Source organism: Hypanus sabinus, chromosome 10 (genome assembly GCF_030144855.1).
Source record: "Hypanus sabinus isolate sHypSab1 chromosome 10, sHypSab1.hap1, whole genome shotgun sequence".
Classification (NCBI taxonomy): domain Eukaryota; kingdom Metazoa; phylum Chordata; class Chondrichthyes; order Myliobatiformes; family Dasyatidae; genus Hypanus; species Hypanus sabinus.
Genome location: NC_082715.1, coordinates 80224373 through 80247659, shown reverse-complemented (window position 1 = coordinate 80247659; position 23287 = coordinate 80224373). Strand labels below are relative to the sequence as shown.

Genomic DNA, 23287 nt, shown 5'->3' with positions numbered 1-23287 from the left:
AACATCTCCCCCTGCTGACGGTCAGTGTGGATAGGAAACAACACCTCCCCTCGCTGACGGTCAGTGTGGATAGGAAACAACACCTCCCCTCGCTGACGGTCATTGTGGATAGGAAACAACATCTCCCCTCGCTGACGGTCAGTGTGGATAGGAAATAACATCTCCCCTCGCTGACGGTCAGTGTGGATAGGAAATAACATCTCCCCTCACTGACGGTCAGTGTGGATAGGAAATAACACCTCCCCTCGCTGACGGTCAGTGTGGATAGGAAATAACATCTCCCCTCGCTGACGGTCAGTGTGGATAGGAAACAACATCTCCCCTCGCTGACGGTCAGTGTGGATAGGAAATAACATCTCCCCTCGCTGACGGTCATTGTGGATAGGAAATAACACCTCCCCTCGCTGACGGTCATTGTGGATAGGAAATAACATCTCCCCTCGCTGACGGTCAGTGTGGATAGGAAACAACACCTCCCCTCGCTGACGGTCAGTGTGGATAGGAAACAACACCTCCCCTCGCTGACGGTCATTGTGGATAGGAAATAACACCTCCCCTCGCTGACGGTCAGTGTGGATATGAAATAACACCTCCCCTCGCTGACGGTCAGTGTGGATATGAAATAACACCTCCCCTCGCTGACAGTCAGTGTGGATAGGAAATAACACCTCCCCTCGCTGACGGTCAGTGTGGATAGGAAATAACACCTCCCCTCGCTGACGGTCAGTGTCGATAGGAAACAACACCTCCCCTCGCTGACGGTCATTGTGGATATGAAACAACACCTCCCCTCGCTGACGGTCAGTGTGGATAGGAAATAACACCTCCCCTCGCTGACGGTCATTGTGGATAGGAAATAACACCTCCCCTCGCTGACGGTCAGTGTCGATAGGAAACAACACCTCCCCTCGCTGACGGTCATTGTGGATATGAAACAACACCTCCCCTCGCTGACGGTCAGTGTGGATAGGAAATAACACCTCCCCTCGCTGACGGTCATTGTGGATATGAAACAACACCTCCCCTCACTGACGGTCATTGTGGATAGGAAATAACACCTCCCCTTGCTGACGGTCATTGTGGATAGGAAACAACACCTCCCCTCGCTGACGGTCATTGTGGATAGGAAATAACATCTCCCCTCGCTGACGGTCATTGTGGATAGGAAATAACATCTCCCCTCGCTGACGGTCAGTGTGGATAGGAAACAACACCTCCCCTCGCTGACGGTCATTGTGGATAGGAAATAACATCTCCCCTCGCTGACGGTCAGTGTGGATATGAAATAACACCTCCCCTCACTGACGGTCAGTGTCGATAGGAAACAACACCTCCCCTCACTGACGGTCAGTGTGGATAGGAAATAACATCTCCCCTCGCTGACGGTCAGTGTGGATAGGAAATAACACCTCCCCTCGCTGACGGTCATTGTCAATAGGAAATAACATCTCCCCTCGCTGACGGTCAGTGTCGATAGGAAACAACACCTCCCCTCGCTGACGGTCATTGTGGATATGAAATACTAGCTCCCCTCGCTGACGGTCAGTGTGGATAGGAAATAACATCTCCCCTCGCTGACGGTCAGTGTGGATATGAAACAACACCTTCCCTCACTGACGGTCATTGTGGATATGAAACAACACCTCCCCTCGCTGACGGTCAGTGTGGATAGGAAACAACACCTCCCCTCGCTGACGGTCATTGTGGATATGAAATAACACCTCCCCTCGCTGACGGTCAGTGTGGATAGGAAACAACATCCTCCCCTTGCTGACGGTCAGTATGGATATGAAACAACACCTCCCCTCGTTGACGGTCAGTGTGGATATGAAAGAACACCTCCCCTCCTTGACGGTCAGTGTGGATAGGAAACAACTCCTCCCCTCGCTGACGGTCATTGTGGATAGGAAATAACATCTCCCCTCGCTGACGGTCAGTGTGGATATGAAACAACACCTCCCCTCACTGACGGTCAGTGTGGATAGGAAACAACACCTCCCCTCGCTGACGGTCATTGTCGATAGGAAATAACACCTCCCCTCACTGACGGTCATTGTGGATATGAAATAACACCTCCCCTCGCTGACGGTCAGTGTGGATAGGAAACAACATCTCCCCTCGCTGACGGTCAGTGTGGATAGGAAATAACACCTCCCCTCGCTGACGGTCAGTGTCGATAGGAAACAACACCTCCCCTCGCTGACGGTCATTGTGGATAGGAAATAACACCTCCCCTCACTGACGGTCAGTGTGGATAGGAAACAACACCTCCCCTCGCTGACGGTCATTGTCGAAAGGAAACAACACCTCCCCTCGCTGACCGTCAGTGTGGATAGGAAATAACATCTCCCCTCGCTGACGGTCAGTGTGCATATGAAACAACACCTCCTCTCGCTGACGGTCAGTGTGGATAGGAAATAACACCTCCCCTCGCTGACGATCATTGTCGATAGGAAACAACACCTCCCCTCGCTGACGGTCAGTGTGGATAGGAAATAACACCTCCCCTCGCTGACGGTCAGTGTCGATATGAAATAACACCTCCCCTCGCTGACGGTCAGTGTCTATAGGAAATAACACCTCCCCTCGCTGACGGTCAGTGTGGATAGGAAATAACACCTCCCCTCGCTGACAGTCAGTGTGGATATGAAACAACACCTCCCCTCGCTGACGGTCAGTGTGGATAGGAAATAACATCTCCCCTCGCTGACGGTCATTGTGGATAGGAAATAACACCTCCCCTCGCTGACGGTCATTGTGGATAGGAAATAACACCTCCCCTCGCTGACGGTCATTGTCGATAGGAAACAACACCTGCCCTCGCTGACAGTCAGTGTGGATATGAAATAACATCTCCCCTCGCTGACGGTCAGTGTCGATAGGAAATAACACCTCCCCTCGCTGACGGTCATTGTCGATAGGAAATAACACCTCCCCTCGTTGACGGTCAGTGTGGATATGAAATAACACCTCCCCTCGCTGACGGTCAGTGTCGATAGGAAATAACACCTCCCCTCGCTGACGGTCATTGTCGATAGGAAATAACACCTCCCCTCGTTGACGGTCAGTGTGGATATGAAATAACATCTCCCCTCGCTGACGGTCAGTGTGGATAGGAAATAACATCTCCCCTCGCTGACGGTCATTGTGGATAGGAAACAACACCTCCCCTCGCTGACGGTCATTGGATATGAAATAACACCTCCCCTCGCTGACGGTCAGTGTGGATAGGAAATAACAGCTCCCCTCGCTGACGGTCAGTGTGGATAGGAAATAACACCTCCCCTCGCTGACGGTCAGTGTGGGTATGAAATAACACCTCCCCTCACTGACGGTCAGTGTGGATATGAAATAACACCTCCCCTCGCTGACGGTCATTGTCGATAGGAAACAACACCTCCCCTCGTTGACGGTCATTGTGGATATGAAATAACACCTCCCCTCGCTGACGGTCATTGTCGATAGGAAACAACACCTCCCCTCGTTGACGGTCATTATGGATAGGAAATAACACCTCCCCTCGCTGACGGTCATTGTCGATAGGAAACAACACCTCCCCTCGTTGACGGTCAGTGTGGATATGAAATAACATCTCCCCTCGCTGACGGTCAGTGTGGATAGGAAATAACATCTCCCCTCTCTGACGGTCATTGTGGATAGGAAATAACACCTCCCCTCGCTGACGGTCATTGTGGATAGGAAATAACACCTCCCCTCCCTGACGGTCATTGTCGATAGGAAACAACACCTCCCCTCGCTGACAGTCAGTGTGGATATGAAATAACTTCTCCCCTCGCTGACGGTCAGTGTCGATAGGAAATAACACCTCCCCTCGCTGACGGTCATTGTCGATAGGAAATAACACCTCCCCTCGCTGACGGTCATTGTGGATAGGAAATAACATCTCCCCCCGCTGACGGTCAGTGTGGATAGGAAACAACACCTCCCCTCGCTGACGGTCAGTGTGGATAGGAAACAACACCTCCCCTCGCTGACGGTCATTGTGGATAGGAAACAACATCTCCCCTCGCTGACGGTCAGTGTGGATAGGAAATAACATCTCCCCTCGCTGACGGTCAGTGTGGATAGGAAATAACACCTCCCCTCGCTGACGGTCAGTGTGGATAGGAAATAACACCTCCCCTCGCTGACGGTCAGTGTGGATAGGAAATAACATCTCCCCTCGCTGACGGTCAGTGTGGATAGGAAACAACATCTCCCCTCGCTGACGGTCAGTGTGGATAGGAAATAACATCTCCCCTCGCTGACGGTCATTGTGGATAGGAAATAACACCTCCCCTCGCTGACGGTCATTGTGGATAGGAAATAACATCTCCCCTCGCTGAGGGTCAGTGTGGATAGGAAACAACACCTCCCCTCGCTGACGGTCAGTGTGGATAGGAAACAACACCTCCCCTCGCTGACGGTCATTGTGGATATGAAATAACACCTCCCCTCGCTGACGGTCAGTGTGGATATGAAATAACACCTCCCCTCGCTGACGGTCAGTGTGGATATGAAATAACACCTCCCCTCGCTGACAGTCAGTGTGGATAGGAAATAACACCTCCCCTCGCTGACGGTCAGTGTGGATACGAAATAACATCTCCCCTCGCTGACGGTCAGTGTCGATAGGAAACAACACCTCCCCTCGCTGACGGTCATTGTGGATATGAAACAACACCTCCCCTCGCTGACGGTCAGTGTGGATAGGAAATAACACCTCCCCTCGCTGACGGTCATTGTGGATAGGAAATAACACCTCCCCTCGCTGACGGTCAGTTTCGATAGGAAATAACACCTCCCCTCGCTGACTGTCATTGTGGATATGAAACAACACCTCCCCTCGCTGTCGGTCAGTGTGGATAGGAAATAACACCTCCCCTCGCTGACGGTCATTGTGGATATGAAACAACACCTCCCCTCACTGACGGTCATTGTGGATAGGAAATAACACCTCCCCTCCCTGACGGTCATTGTGGATAGGAAACAACACCTCCCCTCGCTGACGGTCATTGTGGATAGGAAATAACATCTCCCCTCGCTGACGGTCATTGTGGATAGGAAATAACATCTCCCCTCGCTGACGGTCAGTGTGGATAGGAAACAACACCTCCCCTCGCTGACGGTCATTGTGGATAGGAAATAACATCTCCCCTCGCTGACGGTCAGTGTGGATATGAAATAACACCTCCCCTCACTGACGGTCAGTGTCGATAGGAAACAACACCTCCCCTCACTGACGGTCAGTGTGGATAGGAAATAACATCTCCCCTCGCTGACGGTCAGTGTGGATAGGAAATAACACCTCCCCTCGCTGACGGTCATTGTCGATAGGAAATAACATCTCCCCTCGCTGACGGTCAGTGTCGATAGGAAACAACACCTCCCCTCGCTGACGGTCATTGTGGATATGAAATAACAGCTCCCCTCGCTGACGGTCAGTGTGGATAGGAAATAACATCTCCCCTCGCTGACGGTCAGTGTGGATATGAAACAACACCTTCCCTCACTGACGGTCATTGTGGATATGAAACAACACCTCCCCTCGCTGACGGTCAGTGTGGATAGGAAACAACACCTCCCCTCGCTGACGGTCATTGTGGATATGAAATAACACCTCCCCTCGCTGACGGTCAGTGTGGATAGGAAACAACATCCTCCCCTTGCTGACGGTCAGTGTGGATATGAAACAACACCTCCCCTCGTTGACGGTCAGTGTGGATATGAAAGAACACCTCCCCTCCTTGACGGTCAGTGTGGATAGGAAACAACACCTCCCCTCGCTGACGGTCATTGTGGATAGGAAATAACATCTCCCCTCGCTGACGGTCAGTGTGGATATGAAACAACACCTCCCCTCACTGACGGTCAGTGTGGATAGGAAACAACACCTCCCCTCGCTGACGGTCATTGTCGATAGGAAATAACACCTCCCCTCGCTGACGGTCATTGTGGATATGAAATAACACCTCCCCTCGCTGACGGTCAGTGTGGATAGGAAACAACACCTCCCCTCGCTGACGGTCATTGTCGATAGGAAATAACACCTCCCCTCGCTGACGGTCATTGTGGATATGAAATAACACCTCCCCTCGCTGACGGTCAGTGTGGATAGGAAACAACATCTCCCCTCGCTGACGGTCAGTGTGGATAGGAAATAACACCTCCCCTCGCTGACGGTCAGTGTCGATAGGAAACAACACCTCCCCTCGCTGACGGTCATTGTGGTTAGGAAATAACACCTCCCCTCACTGACGGTCAGTGTGGATAGGAAACAACACCTCCCCTCGCTGACGGTCATTGTCGATAGGAAATAACACCTCCCCTCGCTGACGGTCATTGTGGTTATGAAATAACACCTCCCCTCGCTGACGGTCAGTGTGGATAGGAAACAACATCTCCCCTCGCTGACGGTCAGTGTGGATAGGAAATAACACCTCCCCTCGCTGACGGTCAGTGTCGATAGGAAACAACACCTCCCCTCGCTGACGGTCATTGTGGATAGGAAATAACACCTCCCCTCACTGACGGTCAGTGTGGATAGGAAATAACACCTCCCCTCGCTGACGGTCAGTATCGATAGGAAACAACACCTCCCCTCGCTGACGGTCATTGTGGATAGGAAATAACACCTCCCCTCACTGACGGTCAGTGTGGATATGAAATAACACCTCCCCTCACTGACGGTCAGTGTGGATAGGAAATAACACCTCCCCTCGCTGACGGTCATTGTCGATAGGAAATAACACCTCCCCTCACTGACGCTCAGTGTGGATATGAAATAACACCTCCCCTCACTGGCGGTCATTGTCGATAGGAAATAACACCTCCCCTCACTGACGGTGAGTGTGGATATGAAATAACACCTCCCCTCACTGACGGTCAGTGTGGATAGGAAATAACACCTCCCCTCTCTGACGGTCAGTGTGGATAGGAAATAACATCTCCCCTCGCTGACGGTCAGTGTGGATAGGAAATAACACCTCCCCTCACTGACGGTCAGTGTGGATAGGAAATAACACCTCCCCTCGCTGATGGTCAGTGTGGATAGGAAATAACACCTCCCCTCGCTGATGGTCAGTGTGGATAGGAAACAACACCTCCCTTCGCTGACGGTCAGTGTGGATAGGAAATAACACCTCCCCTCGCTGACGGTCAGTGTCGATAGGAAACAACACCTCCCCTCGCTGACGGTCATTGTGGTTAGGAAATAACACCTCCCCTCACTGACGGTCAGTGTGGATAGGAAACAACACCTCCCCTCGCTGACGGTCATTGTCGATAGGAAATAACACCTCCCCTCGCTGACGGTCATTGTGGATATGAAATAACACCTCCCCTCGCTGACGGTCAGTGTGGATAGGAAACAACATCTCCCCTCGCTGACGGTCAGTGTGGATAGGAAATAACACCTCCCCTCGCTGACGGTCAGTGTCGATAGGAAACAACACCTCCCCTCGCTGACGGTCATTGTGGATAGGAAATAACACCTCCCCTCACTGACGGTCAGTGTGGATAGGAAATAACACCTCCCCTCGCTGACGGTCAGTATCGATAGGAAACAACACCTCCCCTCGCTGACGGTCATTGTGGATAGGAAATAACACCTCCCCTCACTGACGGTCAGTGTGGATATGAAATAACACCTCCCCTCACTGACGGTCAGTGTGGATAGGAAATAACACCTCCCCTCGCTGACGGTCATTGTCGATAGGAAATAACACCTCCCCTCACTGACGCTCAGTGTGGATATGAAATAACACCTCCCCTCACTGGCGGTCATTGTCGATAGGAAATAACACCTCCCCTCACTGACGGTGAGTGTGGATATGAAATAACACCTCCCCTCACTGACGGTCAGTGTGGATAGGAAACAACACCTCCCCTCGCTGACGGTCATTGTCGATAGGAAATAACACCTCCCCTCGCTGACGGTCATTGTGGATATGAAATAACACCTCCCCTCGCTGACGGTCAGTGTGGATAGGAAACAACATCTCCCCTCGCTGACGGTCAGTGTGGATAGGAAATAACACCTCCCCTCGCTGACGGTCAGTGTCGATAGGAAAGAACACCTCCCCTCGCTGACGGTCATTGTGGATAGGAAATAACACCTCCCCTCACTGACGGTCAGTGTGGATAGGAAATAACACCTCCCCTCGCTGACGGTCAGTATCGATAGGAAACAACACCTCCCCTCGCTGACGGTCATTGTGGATAGAAAATAACACCTCCCCTCACTGACGGTCAGTGTGGATATGAAATAACACCTCCCCTCACTGGCGGTCATTGTCGATAGGAAATAACACCTCCCCTCGCTGACGGTCATTGTCGATAGGAAATAACACCTCCCCTCACTGACGCTCAGTGTGGATATGAAATAACACCTCCCCTCACTGGCGGTCATTGTCGATAGGAAATAACACCTCCCCTCACTGACGGTGAGTGTGGATATGAAATAACACCTCCCCTCACTGACGGTCAGTGTGGATAGGAAATAACACCTCCCCTCTCTGACGGTCAGTGTGGATAGGAAATAACATCTCCCCTCGCTGACGGTCAGTGTGGATAGGAAATAACACCTCCCCTCACTGACGGTCAGTGTGGATAGGAAATAACACCTCCCCTCGCTGATGGTCAGTGTGGATAGGAAATAACACCTCCCCTCGCTGATGGTCAGTGTGGATAGGAAACAACACCTCCCTTCGCTGACGGTCAGTGTGGATAGGAAATAACACCTCCCCTCGCTGACGGTCAGTGTGGATAGGAAATAACACCTCCCCTCGCTGACGGTCATTGTCGATAGGAAACAACACCTCCCCTCGCTGACGGTCAGTGTCGATAGGAAATAACACCTCCCCTCACTGACAGTCAGTGTGGATAGGAAACAACACCTCCCCTCGCTGACGGTCAGTGTGGATAGGAAACAACACCTCCCCTCGCTGACGGTCAGTGTCGATGGGAAACAACACCTCCCCTCGCTGACGGTCATTGTGGATAGGAAATAACATCTCCCCTCGCTGACGGTCATTGTCGATAGGAAACAACACCTCCCCTCGCTGACGGTCAGTGTCGATAGGAAATAACACCTCCGCTCGCTGACGGTCATTGTCGATACTAAACAACACCTCCCCTCGCTGACGGTCAGTGTCGATAGGAAATAACACCTCCCCTCGCTGACGGTCATTGTCGATAGGAAATAACACCTCCCCTCACTGAAGGTCAGTGTGGATAGGAAACAACACCTCCCCTCGCTGACGGTCAGTGTGGATAGGAAATAACACCTCCCCTCGCTGACGGTCAGTGTCGATAGGAAATAACACCTCCCCTCGCTGACGGTCATTGTGGATATGAAATAACACCTCCCCTCGCTGACGGTCAGTGTGGATAGGAAACAACATCTCCCCTCGCTGACGGTCAGTGTGGATAGGAAATAACACCTCCCCTCGCTGACGGTCAGTGTCGATAGGAAACAACACCTCCCCTCGCTGACGGTCATTGTGGTTAGGAAATAACACCTCCCCTCACTGACGGTCAGTGTGGATAGGAAACAACACCTCCCCTCGCTGACGGTCATTGTCGATAGGAAATAACACCTCCCCTCGCTGACGGTCATTGTGGTTATGAAATAACACCTCCCCTCGCTGACGGTCAGTGTGGATAGGAAACAACATCTCCCCTCGCTGACGGTCAGTGTGGATAGGAAATAACACCTCCCCTCGCTGACGGTCAGTGTCGATAGGAAACAACACCTCCCCTCGCTGACGGTCATTGTGGATAGGAAATAACACCTCCCCTCACTGACGGTCAGTGTGGATAGGAAATAACACCTCCCCTCGCTGACGGTCAGTATCGATAGGAAACAACACCTCCCCTCGCTGACGGTCATTGTGGATAGGAAATAACACCTCCCCTCACTGACGGTCAGTGTGGATATGAAATAACACCTCCCCTCACTGACGGTCAGTGTGGATAGGAAATAACACCTCCCCTCGCTGACGGTCATTGTCGATAGGAAATAACACCTCCCCTCACTGACGCTCAGTGTGGATATGAAATAACACCTCCCCTCACTGGCGGTCATTGTCGATAGGAAATAACACCTCCCCTCACTGACGGTGAGTGTGGATATGAAATAACACCTCCCCTCACTGACGGTCAGTGTGGATAGGAAATAACACCTCCCCTCTCTGACGGTCAGTGTGGATAGGAAATAACATCTCCCCTCGCTGACGGTCAGTGTGGATAGGAAATAACACCTCCCCTCACTGACGGTCAGTGTGGATAGGAAATAACACCTCCCCTCGCTGATGGTCAGTGTGGATAGGAAATAACACCTCCCCTCGCTGATGGTCAGTGTGGATAGGAAACAACACCTCCCTTCGCTGACGGTCAGTGTGGATAGGAAATAACACCTCCCCTCGCTGACGGTCAGTGTCGATAGGAAACAACACCTCCCCTCGCTGACGGTCATTGTGGTTAGGAAATAACACCTCCCCTCACTGACGGTCAGTGTGGATAGGAAACAACACCTCCCCTCGCTGACGGTCATTGTCGATAGGAAATAACACCTCCCCTCGCTGACGGTCATTGTGGATATGAAATAACACCTCCCCTCGCTGACGGTCAGTGTGGATAGGAAACAACATCTCCCCTCGCTGACGGTCAGTGTGGATAGGAAATAACACCTCCCCTCGCTGACGGTCAGTGTCGATAGGAAACAACACCTCCCCTCGCTGACGGTCATTGTGGATAGGAAATAACACCTCCCCTCACTGACGGTCAGTGTGGATAGGAAATAACACCTCCCCTCGCTGACGGTCAGTATCGATAGGAAACAACACCTCCCCTCGCTGACGGTCATTGTGGATAGGAAATAACACCTCCCCTCACTGACGGTCAGTGTGGATATGAAATAACACCTCCCCTCACTGACGGTCAGTGTGGATAGGAAATAACACCTCCCCTCGCTGACGGTCATTGTCGATAGGAAATAACACCTCCCCTCACTGACGCTCAGTGTGGATATGAAATAACACCTCCCCTCACTGGCGGTCATTGTCGATAGGAAATAACACCTCCCCTCACTGACGGTGAGTGTGGATATGAAATAACACCTCCCCTCACTGACGGTCAGTGTGGATAGGAAACAACACCTCCCCTCGCTGACGGTCATTGTCGATAGGAAATAACACCTCCCCTCGCTGACGGTCATTGTGGATATGAAATAACACCTCCCCTCGCTGACGGTCAGTGTGGATAGGAAACAACATCTCCCCTCGCTGACGGTCAGTGTGGATAGGAAATAACACCTCCCCTCGCTGACGGTCAGTGTCGATAGGAAAGAACACCTCCCCTCGCTGACGGTCATTGTGGATAGGAAATAACACCTCCCCTCACTGACGGTCAGTGTGGATAGGAAATAACACCTCCCCTCGCTGACGGTCAGTATCGATAGGAAACAACACCTCCCCTCGCTGACGGTCATTGTGGATAGAAAATAACACCTCCCCTCACTGACGGTCAGTGTGGATATGAAATAACACCTCCCCTCACTGGCGGTCATTGTCGATAGGAAATAACACCTCCCCTCGCTGACGGTCATTGTCGATAGGAAATAACACCTCCCCTCACTGACGCTCAGTGTGGATATGAAATAACACCTCCCCTCACTGGCGGTCATTGTCGATAGGAAATAACACCTCCCCTCACTGACGGTGAGTGTGGATATGAAATAACACCTCCCCTCACTGACGGTCAGTGTGGATAGGAAATAACACCTCCCCTCTCTGACGGTCAGTGTGGATAGGAAATAACATCTCCCCTCGCTGACGGTCAGTGTGGATAGGAAATAACACCTCCCCTCACTGACGGTCAGTGTGGATAGGAAATAACACCTCCCCTCGCTGATGGTCAGTGTGGATAGGAAATAACACCTCCCCTCGCTGATGGTCAGTGTGGATAGGAAACAACACCTCCCTTCGCTGACGGTCAGTGTGGATAGGAAATAACACCTCCCCTCGCTGACGGTCAGTGTGGATAGGAAATAACACCTCCCCTCGCTGACGGTCATTGTCGATAGGAAACAACACCTCCCCTCGCTGACGGTCAGTGTCGATAGGAAATAACACCTCCCCTCACTGACAGTCAGTGTGGATAGGAAACAACACCTCCCCTCGCTGACGGTCAGTGTGGATAGGAAACAACACCTCCCCTCGCTGACGGTCAGTGTCGATGGGAAACAACACCTCCCCTCGCTGACGGTCATTGTGGATAGGAAATAACATCTCCCCTCGCTGACGGTCATTGTCGATAGGAAACAACACCTCCCCTCGCTGACGGTCAGTGTCGATAGGAAATAACACCTCCGCTCGCTGACGGTCATTGTCGATACTAAACAACACCTCCCCTCGCTGACGGTCAGTGTCGATAGGAAATAACACCTCCCCTCGCTGACGGTCATTGTCGATAGGAAATAACACCTCCCCTCACTGAAGGTCAGTGTGGATAGGAAACAACACCTCCCCTCGCTGACGGTCAGTGTGGATAGGAAATAACACCTCCCCTCGCTGACGGTCAGTGTCGATAGGAAATAACACCTCCCCTCGCTGACGGTCAGTGTGGATAGGAAACAACACCTCCCCTCGCTGACGGTCAGTGTGGATAGGAAACAACACCTCCCCTCGCTGACGGTCAGTGTGGATAGGAAACAACACCTCCCCTCGCTGACGGTCAGTGTGGATAGGAAGCAACACCTCCCCTCGCTGACGGTCAGTGTTGATAGGAAACAACACCTCCCCTCACTGACGGTCACTGTGGATAGGAAATAACATCTCCCCTCACTGACGGTCATTGTCGATAGGAAACAACACCTCCCCTCGCTGACGGTCATTGTGGATAGGAAATAACATTTCCCCTCGCTGACGGTCAGTGTCGATAGGAAATAACACCTCCCCTCGCTGACGGTCAGTGTGGATAGGAAATAACATCTCCCCTCGCTGATGGTCATTGTTGATAGGAAACAACACCTCCCCTCACTGACGGTCAGTGTGGATAGGAAACAACACCTCCCCTCGCTGACGGTCATTGTGGATATGAAATAACACCTGTCCTCGCTGACGGTCAGTGTGGATATGAAATAACACCTCCCCTCACTGACGGTCAGTGTGGATAGGAAACAACACCTCCCCTCGCTGACGGTCAGTGTGGATAGGAAATAACATCTCCCCTCACTGACGGTCAGTGTGGATAGGAAACAACACCTCCCCTCGCTGACGGTCAGTGTGGATAGGAAACAACACCTCCCCTCGCTGACGGTCATTGTCGATAGGAAACAACACCTCCCCTCGCTGACAGTCAGTCAAAGATGTATTCCCAGCCCACTGCTTTACTCTCTGTACACTCTGGCTCGGCACATTTCAAAAACCATTTGTAAATTCATGGATGACGCAGATGCTGGCAATCTCGGAAGTGCAAAGGAGGTTCATGAGGACGTTGTCGGGACGAGGGCCTGACATATAAAGAGAGGTTGGGCAGATTAGCAGTTCAGTCATTGGAGAATAGGAGATAGCAGGGTGACCTTACAGAGATGGATAAAACCATGAGGTTCAGAACTAAGTTAGATAATCACAGTGATTTTCCCAGGGTAGAAAAATTTAAAGCTAGCGGGTATAGGTTTAAGGTGGGAGGGGTAAGATTGAAAGGGGACCCAAAGGGAAAGTTTTTCCAAATGAGAGCAGAGATTTTATGGAATGGGCTGGCAAATGAAATGGCTGAGGGAGCAACAATAAAAGATAGGATAATGGATAGGAAAAGGCCAGTGGGACTGGCTTAGATGGCAGCTTGATTGGGATAGACAAGATGGGCTGAAAGGCTTGTCTCCATCGTATATTACAGCAAGCACACTGCTCCGTGTAGCATTTGCTCCGCACTTGCCCCCGAGGGCTTGCAGAGAGTTATGGACACAGCTCAGCAACTCACAAGAACAATCTTCCTGTCTGTCAACACTTCTCACAGTCTCAGTAAAGCAGCCAGCATCATGAAGGACCTCACCCACCCCAGACATTTTCTCTTCTCCTACTGGGCAGAAGATGGTGTAAAGGACAACTTCTACGCCACTGTTATCAGAGTCTTTAATAGACCTCTGGTATGACAGGATGGACACTTGGCCTCACAGTCGGCCTCATTATGATCTGCTCTGCACTTACTCTGTAGATTTTGACACTTTATTCTGCATCATTATTGTTTTACCTTATTCCACCTCAATGCACTGTGCAGTGATTTGAACTCTATCAACAGTATGCAAGACAAGCTTTTCACTGTATCTCAGTAATGTGACAATAGTTAAAGCACTACCAACACCTCTGTAATCTCGGAAAGATCCCCTGACTCTGGTTTGCAAGTTATCCAGCAACGTTGTCATGAAGTGTGGATTTCACTCAGTAGGTTTGTGGTTCTGAACGGTGCGGAACTGATCCGAACAGGGCCAAGCTCAGTCGGCTCATTGTAAGGTCCCACACAAGGTGGTGAGCAGGGTCAGCAACAAGCAGAACTGCTGAGCCCAGTGACAACAGAACACAGATTGTTGGATATTTCTGTAAATATGTTCCTGTAGTGAGATTTAAAATGCTTCCTGATTTTGCTTTCACTACAGATGACGTCTCGGTGATCAGTAACCTGATGCTACCTGCAGTCTGACAGTGACTCAACGAGGTCTCACCATGTGCTTGTCCGCAGTAGGAGCCTTCACCCTGGGTAGGTAGCACAGTTCTCCTGCCCCTGGCCCGAATGGGTCGGTTTATTTATATTTTCATTTAGAGATACAGCACAGTAACAGGCCCTACGAGTCTGGAGTTACACCCATGTGACCAGAGCACCCAGCATCCTCATTGTTGGAATGTGGGGAAGGGAGAATGTACAGACTGTGGTGGAGTTGAACCCGGGTCAGTGGCGCTAACCACTACGAGCATTTGTTTGGTGCAGGACGGTGACAGTGGTGGAGCTTCCCTGCATCTGCCATCTCCCTCCATCAGAAACATGACTGAGTGCCTGTCGAAGGTTGTTTTCCAATTTCTGTTCACAGCTGTGCTATTGAACTAGTCTGATGCAGGCTCCAATGCAGGGCCTACGCGATGAATATTGCAGGTTCCAATGCAGTATGCAATGCATTCAAACTGTGTCATTACCCAGGAAGTACCTCAGCATGTGGCCATTGTTATCAAGACATGTGGTTTTGCTTTCGGTCTCTACCTAAACAGTTTGGGGTAGGTGCTCACTGTGCCCATGGAGAACGCTCGGCTCTCCCGATACAGAGATCAGCTAGAGTCTCTGATCCCATTGGTAAGATCTGTTAGATTCCGATGTTTTTGATCCAAGGTTCTTTCTGAAGTAAAGAAAATGGCAAAAAACTTGTTGTCCTGCTGAACGGTCTCGGCACAAAACACCAACTGTACTTTTTTCCATAGTTGCTGCCAGCCTGCTGAGTTCCTCCAGCATTTTGTTTGTGTTGCTTGGATTTCCAGTGTCTGCAGTTTTCTCTAGTTTTTGTTATATTATGATCGTTTTATTGAATGCTAATAGAACTAAGAGAATTGGAAATGGGGAGAAGCTGGGCTCTAGTCAGGGAAGGAAAGAAGTCAAGAATAAAGATCATGGGCCAATGTGTTCAGCCATTCTTGTACCCCATAGATAAGAGACATTCCAATCGAATATGTAGATAGGAGTTAACTAATCAGATAGCCCCTATTCAAATAATGTGATGGCAGAGAAACTGCCAAAGAACTATAACCAGTAGGGGGAGAAACTGAACTATTGCATATATACTGAACATACTGTGACCCCTTGGAAACATACTTAATGGTTATGTATACAGGTGATTATATAAAATACAATTAACATAAAAGTTAAGCTGCAAAGAGAATAACAATTACACAGTCTAATCCGACATTTCACAGCAATGGAGGACGAATATTCCTTCCTGAGATGATGACCATCCCGGTCGGTAGCTGTCACCAGTAGAGTTCCCTCCAGCAGCTCTGTGGAGGGAGTCTCAGGAGATACAGATATGTCAGGGTAGGTTGTCGTGTGTGCACTAAACCCTGGGCTGCTCCCGTGCCCGAGGACAAGCTCGTGCAAGTGAAGTATGAGATGGTGGATATTTTACCTCTCTATCTACCTCATTATGACCTTGTCTGTACTGTTACAATTTATTCCCTGTTGTTAATTCTTTAATATTCAAAGATCCATTTATCTGTCATTTGTACATTGGAACATCGAAACCTACAGTGAAATTAGGTGATTGCATCAATGACCAACACAGTCCGAGGATGTGCTGGGGGCAGCCCACAGTTGTTACACTTCCAGCACCAAGATAGTAGGCCCACAATTTACTAACTCTCACCCGTACATCTTTGGAACGTGGGAGGGAACCCAGGCAGTCCCGGGGAGGTTGCAGAAACTCCTTACAGACAGCGCTGGACGTTGAGCTCCCACTGCTGGCGCCCTGCCACCATTTTACCTTGTGCATCCTCCCTGTGGTGTCGGAACGAAACACAAGACCGGCCTCTTGGGCAGCACGGCCCAGCGATCGATCAGGGTTCAGTTCCCGCTGCCGTCATTCTCCCTGCGGCTGCTTGCACTCCCTCCGGCACGATGTCAGGGTTAAGGTCCTGGTACACTGGCTTCGGAAGTCTGGTGACGCTTGTGGACTGTCCCCAGCACATCCTCAGCCCACACTGCACATCTTAATGTACATATGACAAGTCAGCTCATCTTTTTACCGCCTCTATGCACTGTGATCTGTATGCAAGACCAACTTCTCCCTGTCTCTCAATACATAATAAAAAATCCCAATTTCATCTCTTTTTCTTCCACAGTGTTGCTGCTGACTTTAGCTGATGGAGTGAGAGGGAAGGAGCAGAGGACCAGGAGAGCATGTAGGTGAAGGGTTCCCAGGACCAGGACAGCACCACTCTGCTTGATACCCGTCACTGCCTCAAACCCTGAATTTACGGACCGCTAAACCCATGCTGGAGAATGGGGAGGTTAAGCCCAGTGGGACGGACAAACGGGGGGACTGAGGGGAGAGAGTTTATACATGTAGTGTGGTCCGAGGAGATGGAGTTCATTGGGGAGGGGGTTTGGGGCGATGCTGCTCAGGATGTGATGAAGAGGCTGGGAGGGGTTCAGGATCCACCTCCTGTGGAAAGAGGCTGGACTGTTAGCTTTGGTGTCTGATTCTGTGCCAGGCCAGGCTGACTGACCACAGAGGGGTCCGTACACAGGTGAGACTGTCCACAGAGGGGTACATACACAGGTGAGACTGTCCACAGAGGGGTACATACACAGGTGAGACTGTACACAGGTGAGACTGATCACAGAGGGGACCCTCCAGAGGTGGGACTGACCACAGAGGGGTCCGTACACAGGTGAGACTGTCCACAGAGGGGTATATACACAGGTGAGACTGTCCACAGAGGGGTACATACACAGGTGAGACTGTCCACAGAGGGGTACATACACAGGTGAGACTGTACACAGGTGAGACTGATCACAGAGGGGACCCTCCAGAGGTGGGACTGACCACAGAGGGGTCCGTACACAGGTGAGACTGTCCACAGAGGGGTACATACACAGGTGAGACTGTCCACAGGTGAGACTGTCCACAGAGGGGACTGTACACAGGTGAGACTGATCACAGAGGGGACCCTCCAGAGGTGGAACTGTCCACAGGTGAGACTGTCCACAGAGGGGACTGTACACAGATGAGACTGTCCACAGAGGGGACTGTACACAGGTGAGACTGTCCACAGAGGGGACTGTACACAGGTGAGACTGTCCACAGAGGGGACTGTACACAGGTGAGACTGATCACAGAGGGGACCCTCCAGAGGTGGAACTGTCCACAGGTGAGACTGTCCACAGAGGGGACTGTACACAGGTGAGACTGTCCACAGAGGGGACTGTACTCAGGTGAGACTGTCCACAGAGGGGACTGTACACAGGTGAGACTGTCCACAGAGGGGACTGTACACAGGTGAGACTGTCCACAGAGGGGACTGTACACAGGTGAGACTGTCCACAGAGGGGACTGTACACAGGTGAGACTGATCACAGAGAGGACTGTACACAGGTGAGACTGTCCACAGAGGGGACCCTCCAGAGGTGGAACTGTCCACAGGTGAGACTGACCACAGAGGGGACCATACACAGGTGAGACTGTCCACAGGTGAGACTGCCCTCAGGGGGGACTGTCCACAAGTGAGACTGTCCACAGGTGAGACTGTCCACAGGTGAGACTGACCACAGAGGGGACCGTACACAGGTGAGACTGTCCACAGGTGAGACTGTCCACAGGTGTGACTGACCACAGGTGAGACTGACCACAGAGGGGACTGTACACAGGTGAGACTGTCCACAGAGGGGACTGTACACAGGTGAGACTGTCCACAGAGGGGACTGTACACAGGTGAGACTGTCCACAGAGGGGACTGTACACAGGTGAGACTGTCCACAGAGAGGACTGTACACAGGTGAGACTGTCCACAGAGGGGACTGTACACAGGTGAGACTGTCCACAGAGGGGACTGTACACAGGTGAGACTGATCACAGAGGGGACTGTACACAGGTGAGACTGTCCACAGAGGGGACCCTCCAGAGGTGGAACTGTCCACAGGTGAGACTGACCACAGAGGGGACCATACACAGGTGAGACTGTCCACAGGTGAGACTGCCCTCAGGGGGGACTGTCCACAAGTGAGACTGTCCACAGGTGAGACTGACCACAGAGGGGACTGTACACAGGTGAGACTGCCCTCAGGGGGGACTGTCCACAAGTGAGACTGTCCACAGGTGAGACTGACCACAGAGGGGACCGTACACAGGTGAGACTGTCCACAGGTGTGACTGACCACAGGTGAGACTGACCACAGAGGGGACCGTACACAGGTGAGACTGTCCACAGGTGAGACTGACCTCAGAGGGGACCATACACAGGTGAGACTGACCACAGAAGGAACCATACACAGGTGAGACTGTCCACAGAGGGGACTGTACACAGGTGAGACTGTCCACAGAGGGGACTGTACACAGGTGAGACTGTCCACAGAGGGGACTGTACTCAGGTGAGACTGTCCACAGAGGGGACTGTACACAGGTGAGACTGTCCACAGAGGGGACTGTACACAGGTGAGACTGTCCACAGAGGGGACTGTACACAGGTGAGACTGTCCACAGAGGGGACTGTACACAGGTGAGACTGATCACAGAGAGGACTGTACACAGGTGAGACTGTCCACAGAGGGGACCCTCCAGAGGTGGAACTGTCCACAGGTGAGACTGACCACAGAGGGGACCATACACAGGTGAGACTGTCCACAGGTGAGACTGCCCTCAGGGGGGACTGTCCACAAGTGAGACTGTCCACAGGTGAGACTGTCCACAGGTGAGACTGACCACAGAGGGGACCGTACACAGGTGAGACTGTCCACAGGTGAGACTGTCCACAGGTGAGACTGTCCACAGGTGTGACTGACCACAGGTGAGACTGACCACAGAGGGGATTGTACACAGGTGAGACTGTCCACAGAGGGGACTGTACACAGGTGAGACTGTCCACAGAGGGGACCCTCCAGAGGTGGAACTGTCCACAGGTGAGACTGACCACAGAGGGGACCATACACAGGTGAGACTGTCCACAGGTGAGACTGCCCTCAGGGGGGACTGTCCACAAGTGAGACTGTCCACAGGTGAGACTGTCCACAGGTGAGACTGACCACAGAGGGGACCGTACACAGGTGAGACTGTCCACAGGTGAGACTGTCCACAGGTGTGACTGACCACAGGTGAGACTGACCACAGAGGGGACTGTACACAGGTGAGACTGTCCACAGAGGGGACTGTACACAGGTGAGACTGTCCACAGAGGGGACTGTACACAGGTGAGACTGTCCACAGAGGGGACTGTACACAGGTGAGACTGTCCACAGAGGGGACTGTACACAGGCGAGACTGTCCACAGAGGGGACTGTACACAGGTGAGACTGTCCACAGAGGGGACTGTACACAGGTGAGACTGTCCACAGAGGGGACTGTACACAGGTGAGACTGATCACAGAGGGGACTGTACACAGGTGAGACTGTCCACAGAGGGGACCCTCCAGAGGTGGAACTGTCCACAGGTGAGACTGACCACAGAGGGGACCATACACAGGTGAGACTGCCCTCAGGGGGGACTGTCCACAAGTGAGACTGTCCACAGGTGAGACTGACCACAGAGGGGACCGTACACAGGTGAGACTGTCCACAGGTGTGACTGACCACAGGTGAGACTGACCACAGAGGGGACCGTACACAGGTGAGACTGTCCACAGGTGAGACTGACCTCAGAGGGGACCATACACAGGTGAGACTGACCACAGAAGGAACCATACACAGGTGAGTGACCACAGGTGAGCCTGACCACAGAGGGGACCATACACAGGTGAGACTGTCCACAGGTGAGACTGACCTCAGAGGGGACCATACACAGGTGAGACTGACCTCAGAGGGGACGGTACACAGGTGAGACTGACCACAGATTGGACCATACGCAGGTGAGACTGTCCAGAGGTGAGACTGACCACAGATTGGACCATACACAGGTGAGACTGACCACAGGTGAGACTGACCTCAGAGGGGACCGTACACAGGTGAGACTGACCACAGGTGAGACTGACCTCAGAGGGGACGGTACACAGGTGAGACTGACCACAGGTGAGACTGACCTCAGAGGGGACCGTACACAGGTGAGACTGTCCACAGGTGAGACTGACCTCAGAGGGGACCGTACACAGGTGAGACTGTCCAGAGGTGAGACTGACCACAGATTGGACCATACACAGGTGAGACTGACCACAGAGGGGACCATACACAGGTGAGACTGACCACAGGTGAGACTGACCTCAGAGGGGACCGTACACAGGTGAGACTGTCCAGAGGTGAGACTGACCACAGATTGGACCATACACAGGTGAGACTGACCTCAGAGGGGACCATACGCAGGTGAGACTGTCCAGAGGTGAGACTGACCACAGAGGGGACCATACACAGGTGAGACTGACCTCAGAGGGGACCATACGCAGGTGAGACTGACCTCAGAGGGGACCATGCCCAGGAGGGACCATCCAGTGGTGTGACCGTCTAGAGGAGAGACTGTAGGTGGGAGTTCCCACAGGTGGGGTGGCTTAGGGGTGGGACTTCATTGACAGCCTTCCTGCCCTTGTCAGCTGCTTACTGCCACTTGTGTTCTTGCCTCCAGCTGTGCCTCAGATAGACTGCGACATCAGAGCGGGCAAGGTGAAGGTGTCGGAGTTTGTGGCGCGCTGCCCACCAGGCTGCCTGGGCACGAAGCAGGCAGTGTGGGGCACGGAGATCTATGCTTCTGTTTCCAGCGTGTGTGTCGCTGCCATTCACAGGTGCACGGCTCTTCCCTTAACTCCAGCTGACGGGCTCAACGGGTCATTTTATCCTGGGCAGCTGGTGACAAGTGTCTTTGCTTGGAGCCATGGAGGGGAGGGGAGGGGGAGGTAGACCATTCAGCCTGTGGTGTTTGTGCTCAACCAACTTAGGCAGAGAGGTTTACCCTGTTTGACAGGGTCAGTACACCCATTTGGATAAAGAGAGGTGAAAGGTGTAGATAAACGAGAGGGATTAATAGAGGTGAATAGGATGATCAGATTTTAAAGGAGTGTATAAAATGATCAGATTTTAAAGGAGTGTATAAGGTGATCAGATTTTAAAGGAGTGTATAAAATGATCAGATTTTAAAGGAGTGTATAAAATGATCAGATTTAAAAGGAGTTTATAAGATGATGAGAGGCATTGATGGAGTGAACAGCCAGGGCAGAAATGTCAAATACAAGAAGGTGGAATTTTAAGGCCATTGTTGAAACAGGAGTGGCTCACCTTTTTGAGTGTGTGCCCAAGCTGAAAATCATCATCTAAAAAACTTTTCTCACGTGCCATGATAAATTTGAGCAGAGATTATAACAGATTAATGAATTATTAAAAATAATTATGGGCTTTTTAATGGAAAAAGGATGGTTCCTGTTTACTTGTATTTGTTGTTTGATTTAATAAAAGTATAACAGAGACAGGTTGAAAGAAATTAAGCATTTTAGAAAGCCCATTAAAAATTATTAATAACAGTCTTTTAAAGAGACAACTGAAATATAACATCATTTTAAAACATTGTAACCATTTACAATCCAAATACTGATGTGTACACCAGGTCTGTGAGGGTTTCAAAACGTTTCATCTAACATCACGAATTCTTGTAACCGTCTAGCTGGCGTGAAACATCTTCTGTGAAAACATCTTAATGCTCTCAGATTGTAAAAAGTCATTATGGATCCTTTTATTATGGGTGGGGTTTGAAGAATAGAGAGGTGGAACTGTGTGCCAACAAAATTTTTCAATGTGCCATCTTGGGCACACATGCCATAGGTTCCCCTCATTTACAAAAATTCCCCTCACTCTTCTGTGCTCCAGTGAATAAACTAATTATAGCTCAGGCCCACCAACTTCTCTGCACTCTGTCGAGCCTATTGGTATCTTTCCTGTAGGTAGGTAGGTATAGGACATGCAGGTGTGATGCCGTTTAGATAATTACAAAGGGGGAGGAGGTAACAGAGATGGGGACAGCAGAGGAGCTGCAGAAGGAGGGCAGAGGAGCAGGGGTGACTAACCTATCATCATCTGCCACAGCGGTGTCATCAGAAACAGAGGAGGAAAGATCCACGTTCAGAAGGTGGCCAACAGCTCCAGCTACAGGGGGACCTTTTCCAATGGCATTCGCTCCTTGTCCCTCCCCAGGTGGAGTGAGTCGTTCATTGTGTCAGGTAACTGCTGCTGAGCCTCCACAACAGGAGGACAGAGGCCGTTTTGTTCCCATTTATCCTTAATGTTTATCATTTGACAACAAGAACTGAGGAAAGGATTAATGCTGCTTTTCGAATGATGGGGTGCTCTGTGAAAGAGGTGAAAAGGATGGAAGTCGGAGAACTGGGTTCCTAATAAAGGTGGATCAACACATGTGACTGAGCAGCACTCCCCCAACACAACACCAACATCCCCAGCATCGGGGACATCTCGTCGATCGGGATTCCCCCGACATCGGGGACATCTCATCGATCGGGATTCCCCCGACATCGGGGACATCTCATCGATCGGGATTCCCCCGACATCGGGGACATCTGACCGATCGGGATTCCACCGACATCGGGGACATCTCGTCGATCGGGATTC

At 51.4% G+C, this 23287-nt stretch overlaps 1 protein-coding gene across 6 annotated transcripts in view; it reads left to right on the top strand.

Annotated features, from left to right (window-relative positions):
• Window positions 1–23287, top strand: part of vit (vitrin) — a 163073-nt gene that overhangs the window by 107033 nt on the left and 32753 nt on the right. For 4 of the 6 annotated variants that reach the window (XR_009514377.1, XM_059982195.1, XM_059982194.1 and 1 more), the window contains exons 2-5: window positions 14657–14757; window positions 16878–16937; window positions 21300–21456; window positions 22748–22881. Coding sequence is in view for 5 of the 6 variants with exons in the window: in XM_059982195.1 (XP_059838178.1) it covers window positions 14724–14757; window positions 16878–16937; window positions 21300–21456; window positions 22748–22881 (385 nt within the window). In the remaining variant the exon portion in view is untranslated. Of the gene's footprint in view, window positions 1–14656; window positions 14758–16877; window positions 16938–21299; window positions 21457–22747; window positions 22882–23287 lie in introns of those variants that run through there. The other 2 variants (XM_059982197.1, XM_059982196.1) reach the window with 1 other exon arrangement.